This window comes from Trichomycterus rosablanca, chromosome 9 (assembly GCF_030014385.1).
Source record: "Trichomycterus rosablanca isolate fTriRos1 chromosome 9, fTriRos1.hap1, whole genome shotgun sequence".
NCBI lineage: Eukaryota > Metazoa > Chordata > Actinopteri > Siluriformes > Trichomycteridae > Trichomycterus > Trichomycterus rosablanca.
The window spans coordinates 14,010,885-14,023,309 of record NC_085996.1 but is presented as its reverse complement, the minus strand read 5'-3'; the positions used below and the strand labels follow the sequence as shown (position 1 = coordinate 14,023,309).

At 40.6% G+C, this 12,425-nt stretch overlaps 1 protein-coding gene across 1 annotated transcript in view; it reads right to left on the bottom strand.

The window, feature by feature from the left end:
- The window catches only part of fig4a (FIG4 phosphoinositide 5-phosphatase a), a 116,428-nt gene that overhangs the window by 91,826 nt on the left and 12,177 nt on the right, over positions 1 to 12,425 (bottom strand). The window contains exons 2-4 of the mRNA XM_063001933.1: positions 9,530 to 9,648; positions 1,711 to 1,809; positions 109 to 232 (exon numbers count right to left, since the gene is read on the bottom strand). Coding sequence (XP_062858003.1) covers positions 109 to 232; positions 1,711 to 1,809; positions 9,530 to 9,592 — 286 coding nt within the window. The 5' untranslated portion in view covers positions 9,593 to 9,648. The remainder of the gene's footprint in view (positions 1 to 108; positions 233 to 1,710; positions 1,810 to 9,529; positions 9,649 to 12,425) is intronic.

Genomic DNA, 12,425 nt, shown 5'->3' with positions numbered 1-12,425 from the left:
TATTATTGTACTACACATCACCATGGCACATCATAAATGCACCCGGAACAATAAAGCAGCTACAACACATCGTCACAAAATCACTTTTTTTTATATACAGCATCTTACCTACAATGCCAAATGCATTTACAGTTCTGGAAAGTCCTGAGGAGCCCTTCTGACCAATCTTAGTCCGGTTTCCTAAGTCAAGCCTCCCCAGAAGCTCTCGAACCTCCTGCCGACTATACACATGCTGAACAAGATACACACAATAAACACAAGGTTAAATCACTCACTTGTGCCTGGACTTAACAGAGCTGCGAGTAATCAAGTCTGTTTGTGTCTAGTCTGATTAAACACAATAAAGCATTACACTTAATTTATTGGATTTATTCTTAAAAGAATTTAAATGATCATATAGAATTTTATTTATTGTTTTCTTTGGTTGTAAAATATTTATCTTTAATGGTACCACAACTTTTTATTTTTTAAAGTGTACAGTTAGCATAGCATCTTGATTTTCAATATCAAAATCAACACTCTAATATTCAGACTAATTATAAACACAAATGTACAAACTCCATTTCCAGAAATGTTGGGACATTGCATAAGATGCATTAAAAGCATTAATTTATTTAATTGCCAAAAGTACAAACATTGTATTTTATTAATATATTTTTTATTTGATGCTGGCAACACACTAAAAAAGTAGAGACAGGGTAAAATAAATACTGTCTACTCACTGTCCACTCTATTACACACTCCTACCTAGTTGGTGAAACTTACTAAGCACAATCGGTGTAAAAATAGTGCGTCCAAATAATCTGCCTTGTTACTTCGATGTGTTATTAGAATCATCTCTACTTAGGCAGCTGCCTAGGTAGGCGGTAGGCAACAAGGCAGCTCACTAGGTTTTCAGACAGTCCCATTGTAGCTTCTTAGACACAGAGTGCCTGTGCTTGACTGGCCTGCCTGCAGTCCAAATCTGTCTCCACTTGATAATGTATGACACACAGTGACGAGGAGAATCAGACAATGGTGACCACAGACTGTTTGAAAGAAATGTTTAAAAGAAGTTAGACTGCACAGCGGTAAAAACACACACTAGCACACCAGAACTGGGATCTCGAATACATCGTATCGAGTCTCAGCTCTGCCATCCGGCTGGGCTGAGCAGCCACATGAACAACGATTGGCCTGTTGTTCATATAGGGGTGGGGTATTAAGCCGGATAGGAACTCCTCGTAACTGATGCAACCATGACTTCTGCTGGCCGATTGATGGCGCCTGTACAGAGGCGAGGAAAGAGTGCGGATCAGGGTGTGTCTCTCCGTACACAGTGCTGATTCGCATATATGCACTCGCCTAGTGTGGGTGACAAAATGCATATGGCTGCTGCTCACGTGTTGGAAGCGGAAGTCTTGTATCAAACCAGAATGGGAAAAATTCCAGTTAAAAAAGACTCAAGAGAATGAACGAATCATTCATTGTTATTTTAATGCATTTATAAAATGTCTCAACTTTCCTGGAAATGCTGCAATCAATCAGTGAAGTGAGTTCACACTGTGGGAGACTAACAGCACATAATTAATGAACATAATTGCCAACATGACAGTAAATTCCATAAAAATGTATTAGTGCATGTGTTTAATAATCTGTTCTACATGATTTCCTAGAAATGCCACTCTACTGTGTACCTTGAACAGGAAAACCTGGATATAAAAAACTCACCTTGTCATCAATAATGACCAAGTCTCGAGGTTCTGTGCGATCGATCTTCAGCACACGGTGTTTCGTTTGAGCATTGTTACATCCCACCAGGAAATATCTCTGTCAGAAAAGAACAAAAAATCATTTATACAACCCTAAATCAGAGTTTCTTACATTTACTTTGACTTTTATTTGATTGCAGACAATTTAAACTTCATTTCATTTATTAATAAACATCCATTCCTGCATTTGAGGTCTGCAACACATTCCAAAATAAGTTGGGACGGTAAAGCATTTACCACTTTGTAATGTTGCTATTCCTTTTCACCACACTTAAAAGACGTTTTGGCACCGAGGAGACCAAGTGATTTAGTGTTTCAGCTTTTATTTTGTCCCATTCTTCCTGCAAACACGTCTTAAGATGTGCAACAGTACGGGGGGTCGTTGTTGTCGCATTTTGTGTTTCAAAATTCTCCACACATTCTCTAGTCCAATACCCGTACCCTCTTCTTCCGCAGCCATGCCTTTGTAATGTGTGCAGCATGTGGATTTGCATTGTCTTGTTGAATAATGCATGGACGTCCCTGGAAAAGACGACGTCTTGAAGGCAGCACATGTTGCTCTAAGATCTCAATGTACTTTTCTGCATTAATGCTGCCATCACAGAAGTGTAAATGACCTTTGCTAAGGGCACTGACACAGCCCCATACCATGACAGACCCTGGCTTTTAGACTTGTTGCTGATAACAGTCTGGATGGTCCTGTTCGTCTTTGGACCGGAGCACACGGCGTCCATTTTTTCCAAAAAAGACCTGGAATGCTGATTCATCTGACCACAATACACGTTTCCACTGTGTGATGGTCCATCGTAGATGCCTCCGAGCCCAGAGAAGTCGACGCTGCTTCTGTACATGGTTAACATAAGGCTTCTTTTTTGCACAGTAAAGTTTTAAGTAGCATTTGTGCATGTAACTCTGTATTGTAGTGCTTGACAAAGGTTTGCCAAAATAATCCCTCACCCATGTGGTTATATCAGCTATTGTTGAGTGACGGTTCTTGATGCAGTACCGTCTGAGGGATTGAAGATCACATGCGTTCAGATTAAGCTTGCACCCTTGGCCTCTTACGCACTGAAATTCCTCCTGATTCCTTGAATCGTTTGATAATATTATGCACTGTAGAGGGAGAAATATGCAAATCTTCTTTGGTCATCTTTGCTCATTAAAGACTCAGCCTTTCCTGGATGCTGCTTTTGTACCAAACCATGATTACAATCACCTGTTGACATCACCTGTTTGGAATCACATCATTATTTAGTTTTTCCACTCATTACTAGCCCTAAATAGTCCCTGTCCCAACTTTTTTTGGAAAATGTTGCAGGCCTGAAATGCAGGAATGGATGTTTATTAATAAATTAAATAAAACTGAGCTGACAAAACATGAAATATCTTGGGTACAAACTGACTGCAATCAAACTCAGTGTTTAACCCTGATTATTCACTGTATCAGCCAATGTACCTACTGCATGTTTTTGGGAACTGGAAAGACAGACATTACATGTACAACATTAATTACAGGCTTCTAACTTTTTTTCTACACGAGTACATTAAGGGTTGCATAACCTGGCCACAAAGAAGCACAGATTTCCTTTCGTTCAGTCACTGTTATGAGAGCGACATATAAAAGTGAGGATCGGGGACAGTAATTGTACGCCGCTGACTGGCCGACATGTTCCGTACAGCCTGTCCTGATAAACTCATGCTGGCTCGAACACGTCTCAGAATTAAGCTCCCACAATGCAGTGATAATGTAGTCTTACACTGCTGTACAGTACCGTCCACCTTCTCTACCGGCACAGACGTCCAGTACAGTAATAACGTTCTCTGAATCAGCAGCACAAACATGAAAACTATATTAAAAAACAAATATTTAGCACTCAGACACATACTGCAAGTATCAGGTAGGTAACAAAAGGATCTCTGAGTCTTCTACATGAAGAGAAAACAGGGTTTGACCAGTGTGGTGTGGAGGAACCCCTGCATGGAGACCTGATCTCAGCCCCAATGAACAACTTTGGGATAAACTGGAGTGTCAGTCAAACACCAGTGCCAATTAAAAACACTTAATGGACACAAATTCTCACAGCATACTTTAAAATCTTGAGTAAAGACTTGGTACAGATGAAGGGTATGTCTCTATTTTAATGCCCATGGTCAGTTGACCACATACTTCTGGCTGTGAAGTGTAAATAGAGCCTAAAGCAGTGTGGTATGTAAATGTTCTGGCACCCTTCGCAGACTGTAACACCACGCTCTGGCCACAGAATGGCCAAAAACGCATTTAGCCATCCGCTTCTTGTACACCTCACTGCATGCTGAGAGTCATGCTAATCGCCACGTGAGTCCCATCGCTCAGCCTGCCCCTCAGCCAGTCACAGAGATGGCACATCAGAGCTGCTGAGAGGAGAAACCCCATCTGACAGTCCTCACCCTCAAATATGGTCAGTTGTGTTCGCCAGAAACCCGGCCTGTTCTCAATGGATCACCGAGTACCCCGAGTGCTGGCTGAGATATTTCATGTTTTATCTGCTCAACTTCATTTCATTTATTAATAAACATCCGTTCCTGAATTTCAGGCCTACAACGCATTCCAAAATAAGTTGGGATGGTAAAGCATTTACCACTTTGTAATGTTGCCATTTCTTTTCACCACACTTAAAAGACGTTTTGGCACCGAGGAGACCAAGTGATTTAGTGTTTTAGCTTTAATTTTGTCCCATTCTTCCTGCAAACACGTCTTAAGATGTGCAACAGCACGGGGTCGTCGTTGTGTCATTTTTCCTTTCAAAATTCTTCCACAGCCATGCCTTTGTAATGTGTGAAGCATGTGGGTTTGCATTGTCTTGTTGAAAAATGCATGAACGTCGCTGGAAAAGATGACGTCTTGAAGGCAGCACATGTTGCTCTAAGATCTCAATGTACTTTTCTGCATTAATGCTGCCATCACAGAAGTGTAAATGACTTCTGCCAAGGGCACTGACACAGCCCCATACCAGGACAGACCCTGGCTTTTTGACTTGTTACTGATAATAGTCTGGATGGTCCTGTTCGTCTTTGGTCCGGAGCACACGGCGTCCATTTTTTCCAAAAAAGACCTGGAATGCTGATTCATCTCACCACAATACACGTTTCCACTGTGTGATGGTCCATCCTAGATGCCTCAGAGCCCAGAGAAGTCGACGCCGCTTCTGGACATGGTTACCATAAGGCTTCTTTTTTGCACAGTAAAGTTTTAAGTAGCATTTGTGCTTGTAACTCTGTATTGTAGTGCTTGACAAAGGTTTGTTAAAGTAATCCCTCACCCATGTGGTTATATCAGCTATATCAGGTTCTTGATGCAGTGCCGTCTGAGGGATTGAAGATCACGGGCGTTCAGCTTAAGCTTGCATCCTTGGCCTTTACGCACTGAAATTCCTCCTGATACATTGAATGGTTTAATGATATTATGCACTGTAGAGGGAGAAATATGCAAATCCCTTCCAATCTTTCTATGAGGTTCATTGTTTTTAAACATTTCAATCATTTTCTTATGCATCTGTTGACAAACTGGAGATCCTCTGATCATCTTTGCTCATCAAAGACTCCTGGATGCTGCTTTTATACCAAACCATGATTACAATCACCTGTTTGGAATCACATCATTATTTAGTTTTTTCACCTCATTACTCGCCCTAAATTGCCTCCGTCCCAACTTTTTTTGGAATGTGTTGCAGGCCTGAAATGCAGGAATGGATGTTTATTAATAAATGAAATGAAGTTGAGCAGATAAAACATGAAATATCTCAGGTTCATCCTGTCAAATAAAAGTCAAAGTAAATGTAAGCATCACTGCATTTTTATTTTATACGCACTTTCCATACTGTCCCAACTTTTTCTGATTTGGGGTTGTACGTTTTTACACGTTAAGTAAACACCCAGGTTGAAGAACTGAGACCCGTCGAGGTTATAAAAGAAGTTCCACATCGCCATCTAGTGCCACAGATGGTAAAGACCCTAAGGTGTAAATAACTGTTTACAAACTTACCGGTATGAGCATTTCTTTGAGCACCTGCAGCTTTACAAAATATACTACATAGCCAAAAGTATGTAAACACCACTCCTAATGACTAGGTGTAAAGAAACTCCTGTGGCTTCCACAAAGTCCTCATTTTAACTCGATTTAACACCTGTGGGATGAATTAAAACGTAGACTGACCAGTGTCTGTCCTTACCAGAGATGTTCACAAGTCACAAAATACGAGTCCGAGTCGAGTCACGAGTCTTTAGGCTAGAGTCTGAGTCAAGTCACGAGTCATTAGGCTAGAGTCAATATAATCTACACAAAACATATATTGGAAATTTAGCATAGAAATAAACAAATAATATGTAAGTTCAGATAAAAAAACAACAACAGATTAGCGACTGTATTTTGCCGTTTTACTTCGTGCCTTTACTTTCCTAGGTACCAGTTAAAAGCTTAAACTGACGTTTTGTCTTCATTGCAAATTACGGCCCAGCGGCCAAAATCCAAAACACAGCAAAAAATCCATAACCACTGCTTACCTTAGCTTATGTTCTTCCAGATGCTATTAAATTTATAACCGTGTGTCCCATTAGGAATATAATCCGTTATTTTGTAAATGTGCTTATAATTAAAAACCTCCAAACTTTTCCCAGTTGTGAAGTAAAACACGAACTCGTTAGAAAGCCAATCAAGCATTTCATTGACGCATCATCTGTGTGACGCTGCAAACTGAATAAATTCAAATAACAGCATTTGTTACAAAAAATTCAAATCAGATGGTCTGATTGGTTCAGAAAGCGGTTCTTACAATCATTAGCGCCAATTCTGTAGGAGCGTTCCATTCACATTATCTGTTACTGTAAAGTGCACTACATAGGGTATTGTACCATTTTAAGTAGGGAGCGACGCTTCATCACTACGCCGGAAGCTGGCTGGAACATTTAGCCATTGCGTGCGTTGCGGGTTAAGATGACCGGAGCGTTATTAGAGAGCAGAAAATGACACAATCAGAATGATCATATATATAATCGTCACAGGTAACTAATGTCCACAAGTCATTTTTTGCGAGTCACGAGTCCGAGTCATTTGAAAAGAGTCCGAGTCAAATCTAAAGTCGCTGTGTGTGCGACTTACATGCGACTCGACTCGAGTCACACATCTCACATCCTCATCTCTGGTCCTTACAAATGCTCCTAGGACTAAATTAGTACTAATTAAAACTGTAAAGGGCAGGGTTTAGCTTTATGTTAATGGCCATGGTTTTTGCTCTGATGTCCACATACTTCTGGCCCACAATTATGCAAAACATTAGTGAATAAATAGAAATTACATTTAAATTTGCATCATTTAACAAACGCTTCAATCCAAAGAGACTTACAATTATAACTGAACACAATTTGAGCAATTGAGGGTTAAGGACCTTGCTCAGGGGTCCAACAGTGGCAACTTAACGATGATCCGGCAACCTCCTGATTACAAGTACAGTACTTTCACCGCTAAGCTACCACTGCTCCTATACCAACAGTCACATTTACATTTTCGGCATTTTAGCAGACGCTTATCCAAAGTGACTTACAGGACCATGATAGTATACTGTCTAAGTAATTGAGGGCCCAACAGTGGCAACCCAGCAGCAATGTTTCAATTACTGGTCCAGTACCGTAACCACTAGGCTACAACTGCTGCTAAACATCTGTCTGCCATCTGTGAGTGAGTAAATGAATGAGTCAATCACTAGTGCTCAGTGGGACTGGCACCAATCCATCACAGGGCAAAAACACGTTCACTCACTCACACCAAGGGTCTAGAGTGGCAAGTCTACCTACTGCATGTTCTGGGAGGTGAGGATAAAATGTACCCATCTCCCAAAAGTACCTAGTACATAGAAAAGTTTAAACATGGGTCCACTGGACCCAAATTCCCACATCCTTAGCAATTCTAAATAAACCTAAGGTGCAGAAACTGCCTCCCTGTTGGATATGTTCAATACTTGTTTAAGGATGCTCAGGTGGAACAGTGGTCTAATACGCTGGCCCACAACCACCAAGTTTTGGGTTCAAGCCTTGGGTTCAAGTCTCAGCTCGACAAAACTGGCCATGTCTGAGGGAGGGAAGAATCAATGAGGTATAATTTCCTTTGCAACAGTGACTCCTGCTGGTTGAAGCACTGGATAGAGCAGCAAAAAACTTGGAAAAAGTAGCACAGTGGACAACTGACTATGGATAACTGACCAAGGCTCAGTGTTAGGTCCCCTTTTGTTTATTCTTTATATGCTCCCCCTTGGTGACATCATACGTCGGCATGGTTTACATTTCCACTGCTATGCTGATGATATTCAGCTTTACATCTCCTCCAAATCCATTAATACTGAACTTCACTCCACTCTGACAAATTGCATCACTGAAATGAAATTGTGGATGAAAGCTAATTTCCTCAAATTAAACTGTGAAAAATCAGATATGATCATCGTAGGTCCTACAACCCTGGCAAAAACCACAAAAAATTTTCAAATTACCATTGATAATGACACTTTGTCTCCGTCTTCTAACATCCGAAATCTTGGTGTAATTTTTGATAGCAACCTCTCTTTTGACCGCCATGTAAATCACATCACCAAAACTGCTTTCTTTCATCTAAAAAACATAGCACGTCTACGTCCATCACTCTCTTTTTCTGCCGCCGAAACCTTGATTCATGCTTTTATTACATCCAGAATTGATTATTGCAATAGCATCCTTTATGGTACATCTAACAAAATCCTAAAAAAACTTCAGTATATCCAGAATTCAGCTGCTCGCCTCCTTACTCATACTCGCTCCCGTGATCATATTACACCTGTTCTACAAAAACTTCATTGGCTTCCCGTTGCTCAACGCATTCAATTCAAAATTCTTCTATTCACTCACAAAGCTCTCCATAATCAGGCCCCATCCTACCTCACCGACCTGCTCCATCAGCACATTCCCTCCCGTAGCCTTCGCTCTTCTGAGGCTAACCTACTGTCCATACCCTCTAGGACCAAGCACCGGACCTGGGGTGACAGGGCCTTTTCCATAGCTGCTCCATCTTTATGGAATGCTCTCCCCAAACACCTACGAGATTGTCCTGACCTGTCCAAATTCAAGTCACTTCTCAAAACTCATCTATTCAGAGTGGCATTTAACTTGTAACAACACAAAATAAATGCTTTTATTTTTGCTATTCTTTTTAATAGTTTTTATACTTAGATCACGACAGAAATGTGAAGTCCTAGATCCTAAAACTTGTAAAGTTTTCAGTTTCCTGATTGCATGTAAATCTGTCCTGTTTCTGTCTAATTTTAAGAAATTGTTCTATATTTGTTGTTCTCTCTCATAATTTAGCTAATTTTTAATGAACTGTCTTATGCTGCTCTCTTTGTTTTTATCTTAATTATTCTTGATGTTGATGTACTATTTTGATTTTGTACTATGATTTGTATGGTGTATGTACGTATTTGTTTTGATTATTTGTCTTATGTAAAGCGTCTTTGAGTATCTTGAAAAGCGCTATATAAATAAAATGTATTATTATTATTATTATTATGGATATGGACCAACAGAAGGGCTACCACGGCTCAAATCAGATCATTTTCATACTGGTGTTGAGGTAAATGCACCACAACACACAGTGGCATCAAACCCTTCCATATACTCACTAAAATGAGCTATATTTGACCCGCACAAGGCAACTGGCAAAGAAATGATATTACTTTTATTAGAAATAATTAGTGGTTATTAATCAAAAAGAAGGTACATACAGCCCTCGTCTCATACAGGACCAGCTTCTGCACTCCGCTGATCACGGCTGATGATAAAGGCATGCCGATAGTGATGTTTCAGGCCCAGTATGTCACAAGACGCTCGTCCAATCTCTCTGCTGAAAGAGAAGAATTCACAATTATCTAACAGACTGAACAACCATGTGTTTATTTATAGGTGAACTTATGACCATGAGCTTGTTGGACATCCCATTCCTTAATGGACTTGTCATATTGGTGAAGATCTGTGGGAATTTGTGGCAATTTCTTAAGACTGGCACTGATGTTGTCCCTTTGAGCAGGCCACTGAAGCTTCTACACACTAATTAAATGTATTTCCCTAGGGGTCATGCTTTGTGCAAATGCCCTTTCCTAAACTGTTACCACAAAGTTAGAAGTTTAGAACTAATAGAACTGGCAACTCCATGTTAATAATATTCATTTTTAACATACGATGTCCAACAAGCCACATAGTTAGGTGTCCATATACTTTTGACCATATAGTGTATACCAAAGTTTTTTACATCCAGTCCTGGAATCGTACTCCCAACACACCAAACTACAGATCTATGAATACAGTGGGCACAGGCTCACCAAAACTGTACTGATAAATATTAGGAAAATGTGGCCTTGTCTGGTGCCTCTTGATTTTTGATGCAACAAGACAATTTTAGGAGACGACAGACTTACATTCCTATATTTATCACATTGACATAACATTCAAACAATTACTAATTACACAATAAACACACAGAAAGCAGGAAAAGACATATAGGGTGTGTTCGAAAACCTAGTGAGCTCTCTACATAGGCAGCATTTTACGTCATCCTGTGCGCGCTCCCGAGAAGGAGGTTGTTCGAAATCCTAGATGCCTTAATATCCTCACTAGTGAGGCATCTTAAAATTTCAAAGTTATTTTGACTCAAGAACGAGTGAGCATCCGAAGCGTCCTTAGTGATCAAGGCAATCCCAGCATTCAGTGCGGCAGCTCTTCTCTCACAGAAAAAAAAAAAAAAACATGGCTGATGGGGTGGAGAAATTATTTTCAAACGTAAATAAATTATTATTGATTTTTAACTTGTATAAACTTGTACGAGTGTTTTTATTTGCAAGTTCGAACTTGTCAGCGAATGTAACCGTTTTCGGTACACGAAGGGAGATGTTAGTTGACATGCTAGCGCACTGTGCCACCCCATCCCATTGGTTTGAATGACAAGATGCTAAATGCTAAACGCGAAACCCGATGGAATCGCTGTCTAAGTAGCGCATTCGAATAACCTGTCTTATAAGTCATTGACTTATTAGAATCCTCTCTACTGAGGCAGCTGCCTATGTAGGCAGTAAGACAGCAAGGCAGCTCACTAGGTTTTCGAACACACCCATAGTCTAGACATATATTCTTTATTTTAATTTTGTTTTGTAGCATTTACAAATAAGTGCTAATTTTTATTTTGAAGTCTAATTCATCAGGTAGATATAACATATTCACGACAGTGGTTTAGGGTCACTGTTAAAAAAAGTAAGAATAAAAATAGCAGACTGTGTTTGAAATCGCCTACTACGTACTGCACTCAGTACATACTGTGTACTGCATACTGGTACCTGTAGTAGTATGCAGTATGGTATAGAGTATGTGAAAAGCAAACCACACTACAGAGTACATAAACGTATGAAGGTTATGTCCACATTTTAATGGCATTTGATGGCAGTACTCCACCAAGAAAGCTCTGGTCGCGTACTAGAAATTTTAACCGGAGTAGTACAGTGTATCACAAAAGTGAGTACACCCCTCACATTTCTGCAAATATTTTATTATATCTTTTCATGGGACAACACTATAGACATGAAACTTGGATATAACTTAGAGTAGTCAGTGTACAGCTTGTATAGCAGTGTAGATTTACTGTCTTCTGAAAATAACTCAACACACAGCCATTAATGTCTAAATAGCTGGCAACATAAGTGAGTACACCCCACAGTGAACATGTCCAAATTGTGCCCAAATGTGTCGTTGTCCCTCCCTGGTGTCATGTGTCAAGGTCCCAGGTGTAAATGGGGAGCAGGGCTGTTAAATTTGGTGTTTTGGGTACAATTCTCTCCTACTGCCACTGGATATTCAACATGGCACCTCATGGCAAAGAACTCTCTGAGGATGTGAGAAATAGAATTGTTGCTCTCCACAAAGATGGCCTGGGCTATAAGAAGATTGCTAACACCCTGAAACTGAGCTACAGCATGGTGGCCAAGGTCATACAGCGGTTTTCCAGGACAGGTTCCACTCGGAACAGGCTTCGCCAGGGTCGACCAAAGAAGTTGAGTCCACGTGTTCGGCGTCATATCCAGAGGTTGGCTTTAAAAAATAGACACATGAGTGCTGCCAGCATTGCTGCAGAGGTTGAAGACGTGGGAGGTCAGCCTGTCAGTGCTCAGACCATACGCCGCACACTGCATCAACTCGGTCTGCATGGTCGTCATCCCAGAAGGAAGCTGACGCACAAGAAAGCCCGCAAACAGTTTGCTGAAGACAAGCAGTCCAAGAACATGGATTACTGGAATGCCCTGTGGTCTGACGAGACCAAGATAAACTTGTTTGGCTCAGATGGTGTCCAGCATGTGCGGCGGCGCCCTGGTGAGAAGTACCAAGACAACTGTATCTTGCCTACAGTCAAGCATGGTGGTGGTAGCATCATGGTCTTGGGCTGCATGAGTGTTAATATAAAAAACATAGCACGTCTACGTCCATCACTCTCCTTTTCTGCCGCCGAAACCTTGATTCATGCTTTTATTACATCCAGAATTGATTATTGCAATAGCATCCTTTATGGTACATCTAACAAAATCCTAAAAAAACTTCAGTATATCCAGAATTCAGCTGCTCGCCTCCTTACTCATACTC